At 48.6% G+C, this 24,361-nt stretch overlaps 1 protein-coding gene across 2 annotated transcripts in view; it reads right to left on the bottom strand.

The window, feature by feature from the left end:
* Positions 1 to 24,361, bottom strand: part of DPF3 (double PHD fingers 3) — a 249,968-nt gene that overhangs the window by 77,267 nt on the left and 148,340 nt on the right. For both annotated transcript variants that reach the window (XM_029951159.1, XM_029951160.1), the window contains exon 6: positions 16,012 to 16,090. In XM_029951159.1, the coding sequence (XP_029807019.1) occupies positions 16,012 to 16,090 (79 nt within the window). The remainder of the gene's footprint in view (positions 1 to 16,011; positions 16,091 to 24,361) is intronic.

Here is a 24,361-nt window from a genome sequence, read left to right as displayed (position 1 = left end):
GGGGTGGTGGTGGCGTGAGAGGGTTAACCAGTGAGAAAGCTGAGCTGGACTTGGTCCTGAAAATGGAGAGCCAGGCAAGGATTGTAGCCTGTGGACCGACTTACTCAGGTTTACATTTTAGCGATCCCACTTAAGACCACAGTGCAGAAGATGGATTTTAAGGTGGCAAGAGGCTATTTTAATTTTCTGTGTGTGGACAATGAGGATTTCAGGATGGGAGAGGGGTTAAAGAGAAGGAATCTGAAGGGATGGGTCTAAGCAGCAAGGAGGAGCCTAGAAAGACTGATAGTAACCCCCGGCCTTCCCGGCCATGCACCATCCGGCCCCTGTCTGGCTCCACAGCCTCACCCAACACCACATTCCCACTACCTTCTCTGCCCTTCTGCCCATTGCCTTCCCACTCCTTAAACATTTTTCTTTCCACCACACAGCCCTCGTACAAGCTCTTCACTTTGCCCACCATGCTCCCCAGCCCCAATTTGCCTAATTAATGCATCATCATTCTTCAGATCTCAGTTGTAAATGTCCCTCCCCAGGGAAGTCTTTCCAATCAAAATTAGAATCCCAGTTTGTTACCTTCCTAGGACAAATCATAGATCAATATGCGTGTCTCCCACCAGCAGCAAGCATAGCAGGCCCTGTGTGTTTGCACACTGCTGCATCCCCAAGGACCAGCACAGGGCAACTCACAGCTGGCACTTGATACCAGTTAGGGAAGCAACAAGAACACCCAGGTTCCTACTGGGCAACTGGATGGAAAGATGAGGAAGAAAATGAGATTTAAAGAAGGAAGAGAATAAGTTCAGTCTAGGGTGGCCCTGAACACTCTGAACTGGGGAAAGAGAGGCGGATGCAGGAGGTGGCAGGTGGCAGTGGAAGTTAGGGATATGGAGAGGAGAAGAGATTGTGCAGAGAGAGAAGGAAGGTGTGGACAGAGGAAAGAACTCAGAAAACACTAGCATCTTAAGAATCTAATAGAGAAGAAGAAACTTTTTTTTTTAAGTTAAGAAAGATTCCCCCTGGGATGAGCAACATAAGCCAAAGAGGTAGGGTTTTCAAGTACCCATCAACAGATAATGGATAAAGAAGATGTGGCATAGATAGGTACAATGGAGTATTACTCAGCCATAAAAAATGAAATCTGGCCATTTACAATGCCATGGATGAATTTAGAGGATACAATAAATGAAGCATCAGTCAGAGAAAGACAACAACCATATGATTTCACTCATGTGTGGAATTTAAGAAAACAGAGAAACCAAATTAAAAATCAGACTCAAAGTTAGAAAACTGATGGTTATCAGATGAGAGGTGGGCAGGGGGATGGGTGAGATGGGTGAAGAGGATTAAGAGCACACTTATCATGATCACCAAGTAATGTATAGAATTGTTGAATAACTCTATTATACACCTGAAACTAATATATTGCTGTATGTAAATTACACCAGGATTGTTTTTTTAAAGAGGTAGAGTTTCCAGATGACAGGACCATTGACCCCACCAGTCACAGCCACTGCTCACAGCTACTGGTCGGGTGGCATGTGCCAAGCTGGCAAATCTCATAGCCACCCAAGTCCCCATTTCACCAATGAGCAGCCTTGGGCACAGAGGCAGAGCCGGGATAAAGTCGGGTGCCTAAGAAAGGTCAAGAAAGATGGGGACTGGAAAGAGACTACTGGATTTGACTGCCAGGAGGCCACCTCAGCCTCTTGAGAAGGGAATCTGTAGCCTCACAGAGGACAAGACAAGACTTCAGAGACCTAGGACACCCCTGGAAATGAGGAAGGCGTGACAGGGCTGACAGACCATTCCTTCCAGCACGGCTCCACCAGTGAGGCTGGGGGCGGAATGGGACTTTGGGTCAGGGAGGCTGACTGGGGCTTGTTCTTTAACAAGGTAGGTCCCAGAGCAGGCTCACAGGCTAAAGGGAAGGTGACAGGAGGGAGGGGACTTTAAAAGGCAGGGCTAGAAAGGATTAGAGATAATACCGCATGATGCCTGATCCCAAAACGAAGCTTCTAACCCAAGGACCAGGCCACTGAATGACTTCAGCCTAGGGACAAAAGAGGTCTGAGATTTATTTTGGTGGAATTGTATCTGGATCAAACTGCTACATTTTGATGGAAAGAAATGCCTTGGAAATCCTACTTTGACCGGATTAGAAGAAAAGGAAAACCCTGCACTGTTCTATTCTATCTCCCTGCGGCTCCAGACACTGATGGACCAGCTCCATGGGCGTGTGACCAGTGCATTCAGACAGGCTCCATGCTCGGAAGGGCCCCACACTTGGGCTAATACTTTGCTGTCACGATCTTGAAATTGTTAACATGCATTGAACAAAGGGCCCCTCATTTTCCTTTTGCACTGGGCCCCATAAGCTGTGTACCTGGTCCTGGAAACCTAGGGCGGGCGTCCAGAGAGCAGGGACTAAGTTACTCCAAACAACCGACCCAACACCCTGATGGTACGTGAGCTGTCGGGTGGAATGCAGGACCCAAGCCGCCCTGCACTGGCAGGAATATGCCCCTCTGAGTTAACACTGGAATTCTGGCCAGATCAGTTAACCACGCGGTCATGGTCATTTCTGTGCCACCCACTCCTCTGGCCCTACCTCTGGGCCAGGCCTGCCTTCAGAGAGATAGTTTCTCTGGGGTGGATCTGGATCCAGCCTGGATCTGAACTGCCTGGATTCAAATCCCTGCCTCCTCTGCTACTGACCACCTGTGTGATCTGGGTGAGTTGCTAAGCCTCTCTGTGCCTCAGCATCCTCTGTGGAAAATGGAGACGATCACAACAGCACATCTGCCTCACATCATGAGGTTTCCTGAAAGAATACATTTAAAACCGTCCCTGGCTCATAGCAAGTGTCAGCCATTGTCGGCTGTTATCACCACTGCCATCAAAGCGGATCGGCAGAGGGAAGAAACCCAACGGGGGAGGGGGGTATCTAGTCATTTCTCCTCTGAAGTCGGGGTGATGGAGTTGCAAGAAAAGGAGGGTGGGGAAAGTACCCTCTGAAAATAAAGTCTTAGAACCATCTGCTCTCCTTTTATCTCCTCAGCAATCTCACTCTGGAATTCTCTGCCGTGCAGAAGCAGACGGAGCCCCAGGACTGCTGAAGCATTCAGAGAGGGCTGCGCCCCCATCCTCCCCACCCCCCCCACACCCCAGTCTCCTTCCCCGGGGCCCGCTCCTTTGCAACCCTCTGAAACCCTCACCCCAGGGACCAGTCAGCCCTGCATGGGCACAACCTAAGGCCCTTCTTTTCACCTTGGCAAGCATGCACCTGGATTCTTGTTCCTGGCACGGCACTCGTGGAGACGACCGGCTGTGACAAAAAGGAAGGTCCAGCTCGCCTTCCTCTCTTTCCCCTGGGGCGGATCCATCTGTCAAGCTGCAGAAATAGTGCGTGCCCACTTCCCAATCCAGAGCCAGAGTCTCCAGGTGGGACCTCCTGTCTGGAGTTATGAATACCTTCGGGGTTGCCCCGGAATATTTACAGCACACCCCCCAACCCTACCCCACTCACTGCTTCTCTGGGGCAGTAGAGCGGGGCAAGGAGGCAGAGGAGGAGGAGGGGGGAGAATCAGGGGCAGTTTGTGTGAACAAAGCCGGCTGCGGCAGACAGCAGAAGCCTTCCTGCAGGGGAGAAGCAGCCGCCTTCCCCACTGATAACTTAATGACTCTGGCACATTTTCATCAGCCCAACTTGGAGCACGCAGTGGGTATCTGAGCCAGTGGTTTCCGAGAGACTGAAAGCAGCGACTGAAAGCAATTACAGGATGAGCGTCCAAGAGACAAAGCCTGGGCCTTGGGAGTCACCGGGCCGCATCTCATTCCCAGTCCTGCCCAGTGGCACTTTCATACAACCCAAGGATGCTACCTCCCTCTCTCTGCAGCCCCGCTACCTTATCTGTAAAATCAACCCAGCAGTGCCTGTCGTCTGCCCAGACCTTCAAAGCCTCACACTTACAGACCACGAGGCAGGCACCCAGTCCTATGTCAAATCTCACAGCAGCTCACAGGATAAGGATTGTCATCCCCACTTTACAGATGAGGAAACTGTGTCTTAGGGCATTGAAGCAACTCCCTAAATGGCAGAGCCAGGATTTGAACTCAGGTCTGCCTGACTTTGAAGCACATGACCAAAAGGTGCTCTAGTTATTCTCCATTTGACACACACACCCCCGCCCCCCCCAGTGCCTGGAGCTGACTTCTGTGGCCTCTTGTCCTCTGCTTCGAGTGGCATTTGGCCAGCAGGTGGCACTGGCAGGAGAACAGAGGGCCAGAAGGAGGAAGACGGTGAGGGGGGGGTGGTGCCCTGCCATCCCTGCCTGGGCACTGTGCTGGTGCAGGTACTGCCTCCTCTCTTGGGCACCACATGTCCTCCCCGTGCTCCTTAGCACCCCAGATAGAAGGCTCCGCCTCTCCTTTGTCAGCATGTCTGTCCTGCCCACACCTCCTTAATCATTCCGTCGTCCAATTCTCTTTCATTCAGCCCTCCTGAGTGGAATCCGACGTCCCATCAGGCCCAGGAAAGATACAAAAGGAGGCCATTTTGACAGGAGAATCCTACCCTGCCAGACTGGTTCATAGATGTTTAGGCTTCCCACACCTTCCTGACTTCTCTCTGTAGAACCTTCTGGGGGGAGTGAGGAACACCCACAACCAATCCCCTGGGTGGGGAGAAGCCCCACGGGGGAAAAGCCCCGACATGCCTCAGCTTGGGACAAAACTCAGGGATCCTTCAAAAAGCCACCAGAGCAGACTTCCATATTCGTGCAAGTCTCTGACCCTAGGACTATTTTATTTTCATTAAAGTACACATTTAATTTACTCTAACACTGCATGAGGGTTTTTAATTTTTTTTTAATATTTGTTCATTTTTGAGAGATAGAGCATGAGCAGGGGAGGGGCAGAGAGAGAGGGAGACACAGAATCCGAAGCAGGCTCCAGGCTCTGAGCTTTCACACAGAGCCCAATGCAGGGTTGGAACTCACGAACCGTGAGATCAGGACCTGAGTCAAAGTCGGCAGTTAACCGACTGAGCTACCCAGGCGCCCCTCCTCTGACTATTTTAAATGCCTAGGCCTTACTCAAAGAGCCAGTGATGGATGGCTCCTCTGGGCTCAAACGGTAAGAGCAGCCCAGGTCCTGCAATGTATGGGCACCAAGAAGCTCCTCTTGGGCAGGTCCAGGTGGGCTGTCCCTCCCCGCCCAGAAGCCCAGGGGCCAGCAGGCCTTGGCTCTCCTACTAACAAGCTGTGCACCCTTGGACAAATCCCATACTTTTCTGGGCCTTTGTTTCCCCATCTGTAAGATGGGACAGTTGATCTGGAAGTCTTCTGATTCTAGCACTTCATGATTCTGTTAGCTCTGGGCTCTCTGAGGCCTGTAGGCCTCCTGAAGCAGGTTAGTCCCTCATGATACAAAACCAGCACAGGCTTCAGCCAAAGGACCCACCCAGGGCTGCCTCCACTCACCACCCCCGCCCAAGCCAGGTCAGCAGCTGCCTTCCTGTCGCTTCATTTCTTCTTCGAGGGCACACTTGGTGCTTATTTTAAACTGAATTCTTCCGGATAGAAACACAAGGGGATGGAATAGGGGTGGGAGGTAACATCCTGATTTTCAAAGCCACATTCCTTGGGGCCTGGCACTGACCCGTGTATTAGGAAGGAACCCAGAGCCAGGATCTACCAAATGCCAGTGATTCACAACTCCTGCGTCTCCACTGAGGGAGGGCATTCTGCTTATTTTAGAAACTTGCTGTATATGAATGTGACTCCGGTATTAAAAAAAAAAAAACAGGAAGAACACAGATAAGCAACAAGCCTTTCATCTCTAAATACTGTATAACCTGATTTCAGATCCCCAGCAGAGAATGCAGACACTCCCAAAATCAATGCATTAAATGTGTTAGTGGGACTCTTTCCTGTCTGCTGAGAAACAGAGTTCTGGTAAACTCTAGGGTCTGCCTTCCTGGGTCAGCTAATTGGCTGTGTGACCTTAGGCAAAGCACTTAATCTCTCCAAACCTCGGATTGCTTGTCTGGAAAATGGGGATGGTAAGAGCTCATATGTCATATGGGTGCTCTGAGAAGTGAATGAGCTCACCCCGTAAAGTACTCAGCACAGTGACTGGCACATAACCAATATCCAACACTAGCTCTGCTCGCTGGCCTCTCTGGTCCCTGCTAACTCCGACAGCCGGTGCACAGACCAGAACCGGGGACCCAAGTTAGGTGTGAGATAAGTACCCTTTCTTGGCTTGGCATAAGAACATAAGTATTTATTGAGCACAATTATGAACCAGACATTGAGCTCACTGTTTTTACACGGTCTCATTGAACCCTCTCGAAAACCCTCTCAGGTAAATCTTGTTGTCCCTACTTGACAGGAAGAGAAAGTAAAGCTCAGAGAGGTTTTGGGAGTTGCCCAAGGCCATGGGTTCACGTCCCGGACTTCTGATTCGAGAACCATCTTCTGGCGCCCCTTGTAGAGGCAGTATCTTCATCTTATTCTAGTGAGTCCTACGTTAGCGTATCCTTAATGTTCTTAAAGGGCAAAATATAACCCTTCTTTTAATCATACAGTAAACATTATTTAAGTAATAAATATAATTTTCAACATTTCTGGGGAAAATAAAGAAAAGGTTAAAAAAAAGTAGACGTATTAGCATAAAGTATGGCAGCCCCAACATGCGGGAACCTGGCTAGTGTGCTCTCTCTCAGGATCCCCAGGTGAACATCTGACATGAACACGGCCTCCGATTCAGAGCAGGCTTTATTTGTGAGTCCCGACCCACCCGTATGGCTCGCTGACCCTCACCTAAGGTGGGTGCCCATCCACCTACAATACTGGTGTAAGTCCCACTTCTTTCAGGGAAACAAATGTCCATTAGCATGTGCTAAACATTTCTGCCCGGGTGTCATGCTATTTCCACAAACTCCTATGTCAAAGTTTCATCACTCTCGAAAATTACCCCTTCCTCTAGCATATTCCAGTTAAGCCTCCCTCATGTCTGTACGACCCAAGCTCAAGACTTTAAGAGTCATCGTTGCCACCTCCCTCTGCCCCGTACCCCACATTCTATCTGTCCTCTGCCAGGTTCTGCAGGTTTTTCATCCATAAAGTCCTTCTACTTGGCTCCTGCGGTCATCATCACCCAGACTTCACGTCTTCTCCTATCTCCTTCTCAGCCATCAGGCTTCAGGCTCTCCCCCCCTGAACACCTACTTCTACAGATCAACCTTTCCGGAGATGTGCCTGGATCATCACGTTCACCACTGACTATGCAGGCCAACCTCTAAGCAAATCAGCCTGGCATTCCCAGTACCTTTGTCCAACTCTGTGCTCCCCCTCCCAGTCCGCCCCAGTCTCCCTACCCAAATGCTCTGCTCTGGCCAAGCTGGTCTCCCTCCTGTCCTGCTATGTGCATCCCACATCCATCAACATTTTGGGAGCAACCACTGTGCCGGGGCTGGGATGCAGGATGAATGTACAGTAGTTCCTGCCCTCTGAAGGCTCCCTTTCTAGCCCGAAGAACAGACAGACAGACAGAGAGACTGCTATCATCCCATGTGAGAGGCGGCCTACACAAGGGCATGTACAAGGTAAAGCAGATTCCAAGAACAAGTGAGTGATGCAGGAGGTGGGGAGACATCGCAGGGGAGGGAGGGAGGCATTGCTGACTGGGATCAAATCCTGGCCCTGCCATTTATTTGCTGTGTGACCTCAGGAAATTTAATTAACCCCTCTGCTCCCCAGTTTCCTTATCTATAGGATGAGATGATCATACTATCTGTTTCATGGCACTTTTGTGAGGGTTAAAGAATTAATATAGATAAAACCCATAGAACCTTCCAGGCCCATAATGTAAGTCAACAAACTTCTGCTCTTACTATTATTACCTTCCCCCGCCTACCCACCTGCCAACTCCCACACATACCCCTCCATCCCTAGAGAAGAAAATCAACTCAATACACATTCCTCTTGGCATCCTAGGAAGACACCCTCTGACATACCAGCTCCCAAGCCCTGGCCACGCCCTCCCCTGAATTCTGACAGCGCTCTCTACCTACTCAAAGAAATTGGCCTGGGTGTTATCTTTATGATATCAGCCTTAGCTTTCCAACTCTATTGAACATAGAGGAAATAAGGAACAGGCGAAGGAGGAAGAAACCTTCCTTATGCACATACCGTGTGCGTTTTTATATACATTATCACACACACCTTTCCCAACCAGTATGACCCCCCCCCAGTCCCCAACAGCTGAGGACATGGAGGCTCCCAGCAGCAAAATAAGTTGTTTCAAAAAGCCCCAGGTAACAAGCTACCAAGCGGCAAAACCACAACTTGACCTCGGCTTTCTCTCACTCCAAAGTCAGCGCACGTTCCTCTTCGCCCAGCTCTCTCTAACCGGGCGGCACTGACCCTGTGGCCTACCTCCCTTACCCCCCACCATGACTTGAAATAAGAGAAATCAAAGGCTGTGCGCACCAGGTCCCCTGACCTCACAATTCTACTTCTAGGAGATAATGAAAGCGTAAGTGAAGATATAGCTGCAGTATTGTTTTCAATAGTGAGCAACCTTTAAACTATCTAAATGTCCAACAGGTGGAGCGCTGATTGAGCAAACTGGGGCACGTCCATGTAATGGGACACCATATACTCCTAAAATGTCATAAAAACGTCTTTAGCGACCTGGAATGATGCTTTTCATGTATTGCTGAATAGGGGGATGGGTTAAAATGGTATGTATCATTTAGTGTGTGTGCATGAGTGTGTGTAGGTGTGTGTGTATGGAAGAGGGAGAGGAACAGAGACAGAGACACAATCCTCAAATAGTATACAAAACCAAAATGTAGGCCATGTCTCAGGAGTAAGTTTATGGGTGGTTTTAGTTTTCCTCTATGACTATCTGCAATTTCTGATTTTTCTGCAATGAGTATATACTATTTCCATAGGAAAAAAAATATATTGAAAAAAAACTTCTATAAATGTTAATTTCTACCCTGTTGTTGGTCACCCACATCGTGGGAGGTATTACTTGCCACAAAGTTGGCATTAAGCAACAGCTAGCTGAGGACAAACCCTGACCGGAGGAGAAAATAATTCCAGAGGGTGTGGGTTACAGCCCTGAAAAGGCAAACCAAATGGTTGGGAGGTGCAGAGGTGCGCCCGCGAAGGGGAGGGAAGGCAGAAGGAGCAAAGGAAGAAGAGAAACGCAGGTGTGAAGGGGGCAGAGAGAAACCAGCTTTTCTTCAGCCCTGCCCATGGCCAGCTCTATTGGGGCACTGCAACCTGTGTCCGCGACACGACGGCAATTAAATATTTAAACAGACCCAGCTTTGCCACAACGAATGCACTTAGTCTCCAGGGATCAACCCCATGCCATGGCCCTGCTCCACAAATCAAGTTTCTGGGGCACGGAGCCTTTCCCACCCTCCCCCACCGCACCCCATGCAAAGACCAGCAAGATAATAGCGTGGACAACTGAGTGATGAGCCTGGCTTCCCTTCAGTGACAAGGGCAGCCAGCCTGAAGGCCGCGTTATTGGCTTTTCCACTGCAGCTCCACACTAAAAGCACATGAGCCTCAGAGAATGCAGGGCCTTAATGCCCTCAAAAATTTTTTTTCTTCTTAATAAGACTGTAAGAGTCATCTGGTTCCTGCTATACACTCAGGTAGGGGGGGACTACAGGGTAATTTTAGAAGGCTGAGGTCAAGCAGATTTTCTGGGACTACCTTGGGTGCAAGCTGTGTCTGGCTCATGCACCAGCCCCCCCGTCCCCCACACACCCTCCGCCTGTGCTTGGCAGGCCAACATCGTCTCTGAGGTGAAGAGCCTTCCTGTGAGGCCACTGCCTAGGAAGAAACGAGCCCATGGTGTAGTCAGGTCTAGAGACTCAAGAAAGGAGATCCCTCATTGACAGACCAGGAAAGTGATGGCCTAGCCACTGAAGGGTGAAACCGGGACTAGATCCCCAGACTTTGCTTTTAGCTCCATGCCCTTCTCCCTCCACTACCCCATCATCAAGAAGAACAAGAAGGGATCCTGAGCCCTATTCCAACACTGCCCCAATTGGACATTAGTTATACCTCCACTGACTTTCTAGAAGGGAGGCAACACTGTGGAGTGGCCATGTTTTCAGTCACAGGCCACAAAAATAAAAATACATGTTTGTGGGGCACCTGAGTGGCTCAGTCGGTTAAGCCTCCGACTTCAGCTCAGGTCAGATCTCATGTTCGTGGGTTCGAGCCCCACGTCAGGCTCTGTGCAGACAGCTAGCTCAGAGCCTGGAGCCTGCTTCCGGTTCTGTGTCTCCTTCTCTCTCTGCTCCTCCCCCTCTCATGCTCTGTCTCTCTCTCTATAAAAAATAAATAAAACATTAAAAAAATTTTTTTAAAATGTGTTTGTAGGGTGAGGGTAGTGGAGAACAAAGTTTTGACTAATACAGAGGCTGGATTGAGAGCACCCACTCCTGATGTGTGAATACCCGATGTGACTCAGAGGTGAGTCAGGCTCCCACAAGGGCTTCGATCCTGTCTATTTGCTTTCTGTCACTAATCCACCCTAATGCCCCAGTTTGGGGGGGTGGGGGTGATTTTAATAGATTCAAATGTAAAAGGCTTAAAAGTATATAATCTATTCCATTCCACTTCAATTATCAAGACTACTGGATCACAGCTTGCCACACTGACACCTAGAAGCCATCTGTTAGCAGTGGACATGGCTTTACCTCATGAATGTATGTGATTGTTCATTCACTTGTAAAACATGTTTTCTCCTCAACTCTCAGGAGAGCCAAACTCCAGGGTCAGAGCGCATATGTCACCAGCACCCTGTGTGGGGGTGTTCTGGGGTATGTCTGCTCTAGGCTGAAGATGCCAGGATTCATGAACCAGCTGCATAACTTTGGACAAGTCCCTCCACCTTTCTTCACAGTAAATCAAGGTCAATCGTCCCTCCGTCTCAAGGTTACTGTGAGGATTTATAGAGACAAGATATGTAGCCCAATGCCCTGCACACTGTAAGTATCATGAGAAGGAGTTCACACTGTGATCAGGAAAACTGGGAACAAAAGCAAGTGTTGACAAGGATGTGGAGAAACTGGAACTCTTGTGCACTGTTGGTGGGAATGCAAAATGGTGCCACTGCTCTGGAAAATAAGTATTAAGGCTCCAAAAAAATAAATAAATAAAAATAGAATTACCACAGGATCTAGCAATCCCAATTCTGGGTATTTATCCAAAAAGAATTGAAATCAGGATCTCAAATATTAGCACTCCCCACATTCACTGCAGCACTATTCACAATAGCCAAGATGTGAAAACAACCTGAATGTCCATTAATAGATGAACTGATAAAGGAAATCTGGTAGATACACACAATGGAATAGTATTCATCTTTTAAAAAGAAGGAATCCTCCAATATGCAATAACATGAATGCATCTTGAGGACATAATGCTAAGTGAAATAGGCCAATCAGAGCAAGACAAAGACTGCCTGATTCCACTTACACAAGGTATCCAAAATAGTCCAATTCACAGCATCAGAGATGGAATGGTGGTTGCCAGGGGCTGGTGCAGAAGAGAAGTTAGGGAATCGCTAACCAATGGGCATGAGGTTTCAGTCAAGCATGATGAATAAGCCCTCCAGATCTGCTGTGCAACATTATACCTAGACTCAGCAATATATATTGCACACTTAAAAACTTATTAAGAGGGTAGATGTTATGTTAGGTATTTTTCCTGCAGTAAAATTAAGTTAAAAAAAAAAAAGTTTTAAAAATTTAAAAACTGGGAAGGGAAAAAAAAACTTCACAACTTGCTTCCACTGTGCCCAGCAAAGGGGTAAATGGGTGCTTTGCTCCTCCCTAAATGGCTGATGCTTAGAGACAAATGGTCTCCCTCTCTCCCCCTGAATATCATCCCACCACCCCCATCTTCTCTCCTATGTTGCTTCTTGAACAAAGACAGTGGAAAAGTGGGTCTCATCTGGAGTCAGCCCCAGTGATGCTAACAGAAAATTCAGGGTAGGGAGCAGTTGAGGAGAGAAGAGAGAAACATTTAGAACATCCCAGTAGCCCGACCCAAGGATTGCTGTCATATGTCTCTTTAGTTATCATCCCACCTCTAAAAGGGGGCTAATGATACTATTAGGATTTAAAGCTATTAAGTAAATTAAAGCCACGTGCCGGATTGCTGAGCTTTATATGGGACTGCTGAGTTTTAGATCAACACTGAAGGGGAAAAAAACAGGAAAGGAAAGATTCTAAAGAGACCAACTAAAACAGTGAAGCGAACCTATAGCACTTGACCTCGAGAATTTCAGAAGACTCTAGAACTTCCAGATGCAAAAAGCAGAGAATAATAAAAAGGACTGAGCAGTCTGAGGCCAGAAGCCTTTGAATTTGAATGAAGTAGACAAGTCACTCTCAAAAATCATATTCAGAAGTATCCCCCGAGAGCTGTCAAAAAATTCAGGTTCCTGGGCCTGCTCTCCATGGTTCTAATGGAGACGGTCTGGTATGAGGCCCGGGACTCACATTTTAATAAGTGTCTAGGTTCTCTCTGTGCAAAGGGCCCAGGTTCCATGCTTTAACAAACACTGACAGCCTTCCCCACAAAGTCATATTCATTTGCTTTGTCTGTGAGTAATGAACACTTTTCTTTGGCAAGAGACTGAAAGGGAAGAAACAGAACTATAATCCTTAAGCTTGGTAAACTTGCAGGATAATTAATAGGAATTGGTTACTTGCTGGAAAATGAAAAATTCACATACACACATGCCACGGACTGGGTAAAAAATAAATTATGTTCAGATGATTTAGTATTTCTCTGAGATGGAATAAATTCAATGGCTGAATGAGTGGCAATAGGCAAACTATCTCTCACCTGAAGTTAGCAGCTTAAGATAACATTTCAACCACCCATCGTGAAAAGGATACTTGGACCAGGAACATAGTAGGACAACTACACTTAGGAATATAAACCATTCAGGGCTAAATATAATCACATCTAAAGGATGGCTCCTACTACCCCACACAAACCCAGAAAGAGGTGGTGGGGTACAAGGCGGCCTAATATTTTCACAAATAACTCGAAAGATGGAGGCCGGATCATGCGAATCTCCACAGACAACCCAGAAATGGCAGGGACGGCGAATCTGTGGAGAACGGAATTCAACCACAGGGCAATGTCTTTAAATTTGCCTTTATCAAATCTTGTATAATGAAGTCACATATTATTGTATCTCTTTATTGAGACTCAATAGGGCTAAATGCAGAGTGATTTATAGAAGAAGGAATAATCAGATGCATTAAGTAGAAAAGAGCATGCACCTGGAGAGGCATCAGCACGGGGTCAGGACAGGCACTGCACGGGGAGCCGTGTGCGGTGCACTGGGGGGGGCCCAGCACGTCTGTTCTCCACACATTAAGAGAACTATATTAAGAGCCGAAGTGTAAAATAAACAAGGAAATGTGTCTGTTACTCTCTGAGCCACTTGGCCTTGGTGTTACTTCCAGTGGGAACCCTGAGCTTAAATGTAAACCTGGAAAGGACTCGAGAGCAGGCATCACAGAGGTTATGGGATGTGACCCCAGATAAAGCAAGAAGACAAGGGGATGTTAAAAGAGCCTCCAGAATAGACAAAATGCTCAGTGTGCCTCTTTGTTGGGAAAAGATGCACAAAGGATAAGGGAGCCTAGAGGAGTAAAAAAAACTTGGCTCCTATTAAGGAAAAACAATCATTCCGAGCACAGTCGGAATCGTGGAAGAAAGGGTAGCTTATGGCAACACCCTCCCTGGAGACACTCAAAGAGGTGACCAGACACCTCTCTACTTAGGATGCATTAGAGATTATTAAAAGCATTCCTTGTTCAGTTCGGGGGTGGAGGGTGGGCCTCGTGACCTCTCTAAAGGTCATTCCTATCCCAAAGGATCACTTGTCTGAAGGACACCAGATAAAAATAAAGTTTATTAACACCAAGCTGCCACACAATTTCCTACGAGAGCCAGAAGAGAGAAGGGCGATCTACGATGGACGATGGTCCATTGAGGGAGGAAAAGGGAGGCAGCACCTGCGTGGGCAGAGCCAAGGAATCAGCTGCCGAGACTTCCAGAAAGCCAACGTCAGGCCTCCATTTAGGCCTCGCAAGCATCACAGGGTAAGCAGAAGGAGGAAGACACTGTGAAGATGGGAACAGGAAACAGTGAGTGACGTGAGAGCCCCTAATCACAGCCACAGGAGCTGGGGGGGAGGGGGGAGGGGCGAGGGGCATGATGCAAGCACTGCACAGAGAAAGAGGGGAACCAGGCACGGGAGGGACACCCCCAAGGGCGCTCCGCGGAGGCCACTTATAAGGAGACAGGCAGCAGACCGAGTGAAGAGAGGAGCTGAGAGGTGGATGAGGAAGGGCACACGGGGTGTGTCTGCAAATTTAGGGACCTATGGGCTGAGAATCCAATGGGAACTGAAGAGAGAGAGCAAAGAGGAATCCCGCTATCTATGGAAGCAGAAAATCACGTAACAAAAATAAAGCTTTTGAAAAGAGGAATCCCAGTCCCAAAGCAGCTATTGGCATTCTTGAGAGCTGGGCTGCTCCAGCCAGACACAGCTGGAAAGCCTGTTCCACGGGTGGTCGGAGGGACCCTTCCCAGCCCAGGACCCAGTCCCACAGGGCTCATGTGCTCGGGCTTTTATGCATCAGAACAAAATGGAGCCCCCTTCCGGGAGGGAAGACCTCCTGAGGTGGCCATGAGACATCAGACCCCAGGCCCTGCTCCCTCCTCATCCTGGACCAGAAACCGCTTTGGGAGGGAGATGTTACCTGCAGGACAGGTCTCGGGAATGCCATCTGCCCGGTGTATTAAGCAGCCAAATGGGGGTCATGGAGTTTGAGTTCTTCTAGCAAAATGTTCTCCAACCAGCTGTCACCCCACCAGGCACAGAACGACTTTTTGAAATCAAAAGAGGCCAGTGAAGAGGGAGGAAAAGGGCACCACCCCCGAGGTGCTCACTGAGCCTCCTCACCCCCGTTCTCCCTCTGGTTCTCCCTCTGCTTCTGCGGAGGCTGCAGATGCAGCCAGATGGCCCTGCCCGAGCCACCTCGAGGCCCTGCTCCCGGGGCACTGCTCTGGGTCCTTGGAGGGGAGAAGACAGAAGGGGAAGATGGCCGTGGAGTGTGGTTTTTGAGGGCTGTCCTCATTGTGGAAGGAATGAAGGCACCCCATCCCGAGAAGAAAACCAGGGCAAGGATTTTAAACCCACCACCCAGCACTCTGGTGGGTGAGAAAGAGAACAGCTCTTGAGCTGACGGCCATCCCTCCAAAGGCTGACGGTTTCTATACGCACACCCACTACCCCTGCTCCCCCCAGCTCTATCTGTACCCCCTAAACCCAGGAGCCAGGCGGTCCTTGTCCAAGAGATGACTCAAGCAAGCAAGAAAGGCTGGAGATGGATCAAGGGCCATTTATTAAGCTAAGTCGTCATCAGAGAAAGATTCATAACTCACCCTACCTAGGACAGGAGACCGAGAAGGAAATTAAAGGGAAACATGAAAAGCCAAAGTAGCCAAATACCTTGGTTGGCGGATTTTGAGTTATGCTTTTGTTTGTGAATCTCTGAAACAGAGAAAGAAAGAGGATGAATCTTGGAGCCCCAGAGAGAGAGGGAGAGAGACAGAGAAAGAGAGAGAGAGAGAGAGCACCAGAAGGAAGATACCAAGGAGGCACTGCCAGAGAGCGGGGGGGGGGCGGCATCAAAGGCAGGAGGCCTCCCTGGCTTGCTTGTCCCTCACGCACAAACCCTGGGTGGGCAGATGGCAGCGGCGGTGGCAGCAGCAGCAGGAGGTAGTGACTTCTCTGAGGGGGCAGGCACGTGAGCTGGGGCGCAGGCCCAAGAGGAGGAGCCAGTGAGCCTGAGGCTGGGCGTGGACAGCCGGGGGAGCACAGCAAAGGGGGTTCTGGGGGCAGGGGCAGGAAGGCGGCATCTGCCATACTTACTGTCACAGACGTAAGGTTTGTCATGGTCTTCCTGAGAGGCGGCGTCATGCCTCCTCCTGCCACCTGCAGAGCCACGGGCCTGGGGAGACAAGGGGGGTCCAGGAGGCTTGTTATCGCAACGGTAACGACAGCTCCTGAGCACGCGCTCTGCGAGGCCCTGAGCCTCTCGTCTACATCTCTCCATTCAATCTTCCTCACAATATTTGAGCCAATACCAACCCCATTTTACAGGCCAGGAAACTGAGGCCCAGAGAGGTCAGGTGACTTGCCCTAGAGCACTCAGCCACTCACACGTACCATCTTACAGGTACTGTTATGATCTCCATCTTACAGATCAGGAGGCTGAGGCAGCAGCCCATTAAGTAGCTTGTCCAGGGTCACTCAGCTACTAAGTGTGGAGCCAGGACAGAAGCTCACGACCGTCTGACTGCAAAGCCCATGTCTACCCAATCCCCATACTCTACTGTTGCCACAAGGACCCCCTCTGCCAACCGCTTAGCCTTCTAGAATCATGGACCCCACGTGGAGATGCCCGCCCTGCTCCCCTCAGCTGACCGGATGATGGCAGACTGGGAGCAGAGGCAGCATGACTGCAAGTCATCATCCCAGGCGCACTCCATCCCCTTCAAGTCTCTTAAGAGCCAGCCAGGCCTGGCGTCCGGGCCGAGGGCATGAGCCCAGGCATGGAGGGGAGCTCTCTCTCACCTGCTTGGCCTACTCTGTGGGGGTGAGCTTCAGCTGAGGCCTCCCTGTGTGGTCTGCCTCAGGCCTCCAGCCAGTGACAGGGACCCTGACACCTCACAGTCTCCTGGGGCAGGACTCCTGATACCACCACCCTGCATGCATCTCCAAAAAGGGTCAGCATACCCAGGGGTGGGGGTGGGAGGAGCTCTGCCTCCAAAGATAGAGGAGAGCAGCCAGAGAGGGTGCTGGCAGCCCTGCAGCGCCAGGACAGTGGCTGCAGAACGCGGCACGGTTTATTTTTAAACCTTTATAAGTCCCACACAGTCACGTGTGTAGCACCCTGGCCTCCTCCAGGTCATTCTCTGATAATGAGTAGCAGTAAACTCCCAACCAGGGAAAGGGCCTGCTGGGGTCTTTGGGGACAGAGAAGGAGACGCAGCAGATGAGAAATAAAACATGGCAGCAACCTGGGGTGCAGGGGGAGAGGGGGGCGGTGAAAATGGGACAGTCACCTGGGCTGGCCCTGGACAAGTTGCCCTGGGGACTTCAGGGTCAAATGGCCTGTGACGTTTATACACACACACGCACACACACACGAACACTCTCTCTCTCTCTCTGGGGATTTCACCGCGGAAAGGCCTGTACCCCAGGCCTGCCGATGTTCACACACTCTCACAAAACACACACACTGCACAGTCAACACCACCTGCCAAGCTACTACCGCCACCACCTCCTCAGCTTGTCTCTCTCCAAAACAGATTACAAAATTCCACCTCCCTCCTTCCCTCCCTCCCACCGCTTTGCCTCCCCACCCCCCCCATCCCTGCACACAGAGGGGGGAGGACCCTCCCCTGGCCCTCATTACTCAGAGTTGACCTGAAGAGGGAGCTGTGAGGGTCACCCCCAGGCACTGACAGGCCTCCCTGCCTGCTCAGGACAACGACACAGAGGCTGGTCACCCTCAGCTGCCCTCGCCACCCCCCCCACACACGTCCCTATGGTGAAGCCAGGGACAGCTTGACGTGTGCAGCCCGCAGCCCTGTCACAGCCGCCTGGAGCAGGTGAAAGCAAGTGAAGCAGAATGACAAGCCAGCAGCAGAGCGGGGAAGGGGCTCTGAGAGACTAAAAATACCGCCTGGGAGACGAGAAGGAGACAGGGCACTGGGAGCACTCCTGGGAGAGCGGTTAGTAGGAGGGGGAGGGCCCTGCTGAAAGCCAGAGTCGGATTTCACTCTGCAGACCTGACCAGCGAGGTCACTTCCACACTCCCCTTGCACCTTGGTTTCCTCAACTGCCAAATGGGCCCATGCAGGGACCTCTTCCTGTTCTATAGTCTCCTGGAATTGCTCAAACTTGGCAACTCAGAATCCTGTTTGTCTTCCTCAGGGGTCACATCCTAAGAGAAGCCCTCCCTGACCAACCTATATATCCACTCACACCCTCTCCATTGCCCTTTTCTCCCTGCCCAGCACTTAGCATCTTCTGACATTACATTATACTGAGTTGCATACTTGTTGAGCAACGTGATAGAAAACACGTCTATTTGGGTCATACTAGACTCAGGACCTGGCACACGTCCAGCCGCTTAAGACACATTTAATAAACCTTTGCTGAATCAGTCAGCGAGTCAATCATCTTCAGTGCTTCTCCTTCATTCTTTCTACCCAAGTGCTATGATTTCTTCCCTCAAAGGCCATTTTGGGCTTTGTATTTCCCTTTTTTTCCCACATTTTAATCCAGGAGCTCATCGACTGACCCCTGAACGGCTCAAAGAATCCACCAGCTGGGGTCCTACCCCTGCACTGCCCTTCCCAATCAAAATGCATGACTCTCAGACCAGTAGACAAAAGGAGTAAATGACAGAGCCCATAGCCATTTATTCATTCATTCACTACCATTTAAAACCCACTGACACATCCGATGGCAACCTACTGCTAAATCCATCAGGTTCACCCCATGCTCATACTACGTCCATGTCTTTGTTTTTATTGATCCCTGTCATGGACCAGCCTCTGCTCTGCCACCCACACTGGTCCATGCTTTAGCCCCACTAACATCCACTCCTCCAAGAATTTTCCTCTTGCCAAATTGAGGAATAAAAAGAGCATCAGCTTTAAAATCAGACAAGCAGGGGTGCCTGGGTGGCTCAGTCGGGTGAGCGACCAGTTTCAGCTCAGGTCATGATCTTATGGTTTGTGGGTTTGAGCCCTATGTCCAGCTCTGTGCGGACAGCTCGGAGCCTGGAGCCTGCTTCAGATTCTGTGTCACCCTCTCTCTGCCCCTCCCCTGCTCATGCTCTGTTTCTCTCTGTCTCAATAATAAACATAAAAAAATTTAATATAAATAAATAAAATAAAAATAAAATCAGACAAGCATAGGTTTAACCACCAGCTATGTGTCTTTAGACAAGTCACTTCTCTACCTTTTAATTTTCTCAACTGTAAAGTGGGCACAGAAACACCTTTATTGCAGAGTTGCTTGAGAGGGTTTGCGCCAAGTGTGTGTGAAACCACAGGGGATAGCGCCTCGTCCACAGGAAGTGCTCAATAAATTATTTCCCCTTCTTGCCCAAGCTGATCTCTTCTCTCTTCTCTGAACTTTTATTGCATTTCGTTAGTGCACAGTCAGAAGCCTGCTGTTTTCTAATTGTATCATGGCTATTAGTATTTTCTCCTCAATTTAATCCCAAGGTCCTTAAAAGCAAAGATGGCATTTCATACGTTATTGTGAGCCCCCAACACTTAGCTCTATGCTGGGTACACAGCACTCAAAACTCTTTCACATGTATTAGTTCACATGTATTACTAATTTCACATGTATCAGCTCATTCCTACAATACATGATGAGTTACAGAGAGTAATATTACTCTCATATGGCACTTGATGAAACCCTCTGAAAGGGTTTGTGACTTGTCCAGTCAGAGTCAGTAGGAGGAGCAGGACCTAGGTTTCCAGACTCTGTTCTGTAAAATTTGAAGCTGTCCAAAAGAAACTAGTTCTTCCGCTCTGAGAATGGTCCACCCCATTCCACTCCTCCCCATTCCACCTCCTTTTCGGATACTGGTAAGCCCCAACAGCCATGATTGTACCACGGGGCAGAGCCCCCCCTGGCCACAGTTGATTGGCTGGCTCAATAGTCACATGACCTAAACTGGGCCAATCAGATTCTACCTGTAAAGGATTTGGCGTAAGGAAAGTGACTCCAGTGAGCACACACCCTTGAACTGGGGACCCATCTATTCAGGAGCTCGGAAGCCATGCATGGAAGCAGGAAACAGTCTTTTGATAGAAAAATAAATAAGTAGAGACCACAGCTGCCTGGGTTCCTTAGTCTTTCCCAGTCCTAAGTCCCTGCCATTTTCTTGCCCTTGGTAAGGGTTGCATCTTCAAAGACTGCTCATATTTGGGGCAATGCCCCAGCTGCTTCTCAAATACTCTACATTTTTTGCTGAAGCTGTTGAGTTTATTGCAATTAAAAGAACCTCGACTAGGACAGGCACAAAGAGGCACTTTCTTATGTATAAGAGTTGTTCTCAAGTGATGGCCCAGGGTTCCCTGGGGATCTTTGAGACCCTTTCTGCTATCAAAACTATTTTTGTAACAGTACCAAATAGTACTAGAATGTTCCTTAAAACTGTACACTCTCAATTCTCTCACAAGTGCACAATGGAGTTTTCCGGAGACTACCTGACATGGTGATGTCCTCACTCTATGTGCTAGTGTATTCTGAAGGTTAGCAATTTTTTTCGGCATTAATTTCTAATATGGTAAGGATCACTAGTTATAACCCACCAGAACAATGGCTTTGGGGGGGGGCTCTCAGTAATTTTGAAGTAAAGAATTCCTGAGATCCTTCCCCCCTCCATAAAAGAAAACAAAAACTGAGAACCATAGCTCCACACCCTTGCTGTTTAAAGTGTGGCCCTCAGACACGCAGTGCTGGCATCACCTGGGAGCTTGTGAACCAGATACCTCAAAATCTCAGCCCTCCCCCAACCCCCAGACCTACTGCATCAGAATTTGCACTTTAATAAGATCACCATGTGCTTCGTATGCACATTACAGTTTGAGAAACGCTGGACTGCACCACAGTGCATCAATACATGGTTACTGATTGATTGATTGATTGATTGATAGTACTCACATGGATGCCTTCCAGCAATTTCATGAATTTTAAAGAGCTTGGGTTTCTTGGGTTAAAGTTACCATAGACACAATCATTAATTGTTGGGTCTGAATTTCTCTCACCCCTCAGGGTATCGCCATTGTCAAAACTCCAAGAGTTGTTCCCTTTACAGCCTCTTAACAAAGTCTAGTCTTTATTAAGCACTCAGAATTGGCTGTGTATTATTACTCCCATTTTAATTATGAAAAACTGAGGCCCAGGGTACTTACATAATTTGATCAAGATGATAAGGTTTCATAATTCACCCAAGGTCTAGTCAATAAATGGTGGAGCTGGGATTCGAACCACTAGTTCTAACAAGGCAGAGGCTATTCTTAATAATCACTACCTTACCCCTGGCTTCCTTAATGAGCACACAGAGCACCTGGAGGTCTTGTCAAGGTACAGGCTCTGATTCAGTCCATCTAGGAGTCCGAGGTCCCACATGTTGGACAAGCACCCACGCGATCCTGCGGCTGCAGTCCAGGAGACATACATTGTGTGTGTATGGCCTTGCTGCCCGTCAGTCCTGACAACAGAAATGCTCTCCAGGACGCAGCAGCAACTTGAATATGCCACTTAAAAGGGCAGTTTAATTGAGGCTGTGGGTCAGACAGCTTCACACTTTGATTTCAGCATAAACAGGCTCACCCACACCCTTCTGGGTCGTCCCATGGCTTCCACCACGGATGACAGGTTCACAGTGTCACTGCACAACATAGAGCCATTCAGGGGCCCCTTCGCCAGGATCATGTAGGCCTGGAGTTAGTGTAGGCCCCGTCCAGCTCCCTTACTGTTTGCAAGCCTTCTCTCAACTCCCACAAAGTTGAAATGTAGCTTTTCCTTCTTTTCCATCATTCAGTCATTCATTCAACATCCTGGTGTTTGGCCACATGATGGGCACTGGGCCAAACATGACTTGGCAAAAGCACAGATCTGTGTTCAGATCCTGACTTTTTTTTTTTAATTCATTGTCTTTTTTTTCTCTTAGAGAGTGTACACAAGCAGGGAAGAGAGGTAAAAGGAGGGAGAGGGGGAGAGAGAAGAGAGAGAGAGAGAACCTCAAGCAGGCTCCCTGCTCAGTGAGGACCCCGTGAAGGGCTTAATCTCACAACCCTGGGATCATGATCTGAGCCAAAATCGAGAGTCGGACACTCAACTGACCTAGCCACCCAGGCACCCCCTGACTTCTTCTTTACTAGGTTAGATGACCTTAAGCAAGTTACTTAATCTCTCTAGGAGTAATAATACCAACCTAGGGGAATGAAAGAAGTGCTGGCCAATAGAAATATAATGTGAGCCACACACATCATTTCAAATTTTCTAGTAACCCTATTTTTCAAAAAGAGTAGAAAGAGAAACAGGTACAATTAATGTTAATAACGTATTTCATTTAATCCACGACATCCAAACTATTATCCTATTAATACAAAAATAGTAATGAGATGCTTTGCATTCTTTTCTACTAAGTCTTTGAAATCTGGTGCATATTTGACATTATGGCACATTTTAATTGGAACTGACAGTATTTTAAGCACTCGGTTGCCACATGTGGCCAGTGGCTCCCGTAAGAAACAGAAGAAATCAAGAGCACCACACAAAATACATAGTGGTCACCTTCTACGTGTACCTCTCATTGTAAAGAGACTCATCACGTGGCCCAGTGTCCAGAAAGTACTCGGTGAGTACACAGTGGCTGCTTCTGCCACTGCTGTGTCCTTACAGAGGAGACACCCAACTCATATCCATGCACTTTTGAGCTCACTCATCTAGATTTAGCTTGGGAGTAGAGAAGACGTGAAGAGGACCATTCTCTACAATCTACTCAAGGAACTTTGGTTTGGGGTGAGGGAAAGGATAGAAGCAGTCCTGGAGGTACACAGCTCTTAGAGTTTGCAAGAGGCCCAGAAATTCTAAGGTCTCCTCCAAGGAAGGAATTAGATATTGACTATTTTGTAGCCCCCAGTGAAGTCATGGGTCTAGGCAAGTTTACCCATGGCTACTGAAACAACTAGATGAAAACTTGACAGGGACCTTCTAAGGAGAGATCAGTGACAACACCCAAGTCCACTGACCCATTTTCCCCTGAGAGCAGAACAGCTGGACAATGCGTGCCTCCTGATATGATGCAGTAAGTAGCACAGAGAAGACTCTTACCCCACCATAAATCTATTTACACATTTATACAAATACCCTGAATCTAATCAAGCCTCTAATCAAACCCAGTTTTCAGGAAATAAAGAAGACACATTAAATACCACCCACCCATCCACCAAATCTGAAATGTGGGAAATTCTGCAAGATGAACCACCCAAGGTTTTCAACAAATAAATGACATGGAGAAGAAAAAACTCTGTCTGTGTCTGAGGGGTAGAGCAGGGAAAAGGTATATTATAGAATAAAATAGGCTTAGGTTTCAAACGAACCAACTGTAAAAGCTCATTTTTGAGGAAATCATCAGGGACTAGATAGTAGATATTAGAGTAGCTGTTATTTGTATTGGGTATAATAATGATATTTGTTAGAGATACAAATTGAGGTATGTGCAAATTAAATGATACAATGTCTTCCTTTTCAGATATTCTCCCAAAAATTAAGTAAATATATAAACCAACAAAAAGTGGGAGTAAAGAACAAATAAAACAAGATCATGACTGAAGCCAGCTGGCAACTGTAGAAAGCGTGCACCATGACAGGGCTGCCCTGCCCAGCCTGAGATTCCAGCCCCGTCAACAAGTCAGAGCATCCGAGCTCAATGTGGGCAGAACTGGAAATGCTTGCATCAGTCACCCAGGAATTTGCTTATAATACAACTCTCTAGGCCCTATCCTAGACCTCCTAAATAAGAACTGCTAGGAGTGGGTCCTGGGAATCTGCATTTTAATAGGCTCTTCTGGTGATTCTGATGTATATAAAGTGCAAGAAGCACAGGAATAGAGAGACTTGCCATAATTATCACAGGACCCAAACCCACCAGGCAACTAGGACTAACCTCTGATCCATGGGAGGGGTAAGGATCCTACCCAGACTGAAGGAGCCAGAAGACCGAAGACCAATTCTCTAGATGGAAAGCAAGCTTACCACCTGGAGGCCCCTCTCCACCTGGTTATTTTCAGATGTTCTTGCAGATCCCTGAGGGTGACTACCAAAAGCCTCTTGGGCTTGGAGATGAGGACTCTGGAGGAGCAACCTGCATGCCCGAGAGTACCACTCAGGCTTGATCCCTCCCCTCACGGACTACTATCATAGGTTTATACCTTCCACCACAGATTTCCAGGCTGCCATTCCACAGGCTTCTGGCCCCCTTGTGCCACAACCCAAGCCACACCAAAAGCCCATGCCCCACGTACTTGGAAACCATTCATGGCCCCCATGCTTTCCCAGCATGATCCTACTCTCCTTCTAGTGAAAATACATCCCAAAGCACATGTCCTGGCCCTGTCATTCTGGGGCGGCCCCAGGGGCAGGGAAATTCAGCCTTCTTTTAGACCAAGTAATGGGT

Source organism: Suricata suricatta, chromosome 9 (genome assembly GCF_006229205.1).
Source record: "Suricata suricatta isolate VVHF042 chromosome 9, meerkat_22Aug2017_6uvM2_HiC, whole genome shotgun sequence".
NCBI classification, from domain to species: domain Eukaryota; kingdom Metazoa; phylum Chordata; class Mammalia; order Carnivora; family Herpestidae; genus Suricata; species Suricata suricatta.
This window is presented reverse-complemented; position numbering and strand designations above follow the sequence as displayed.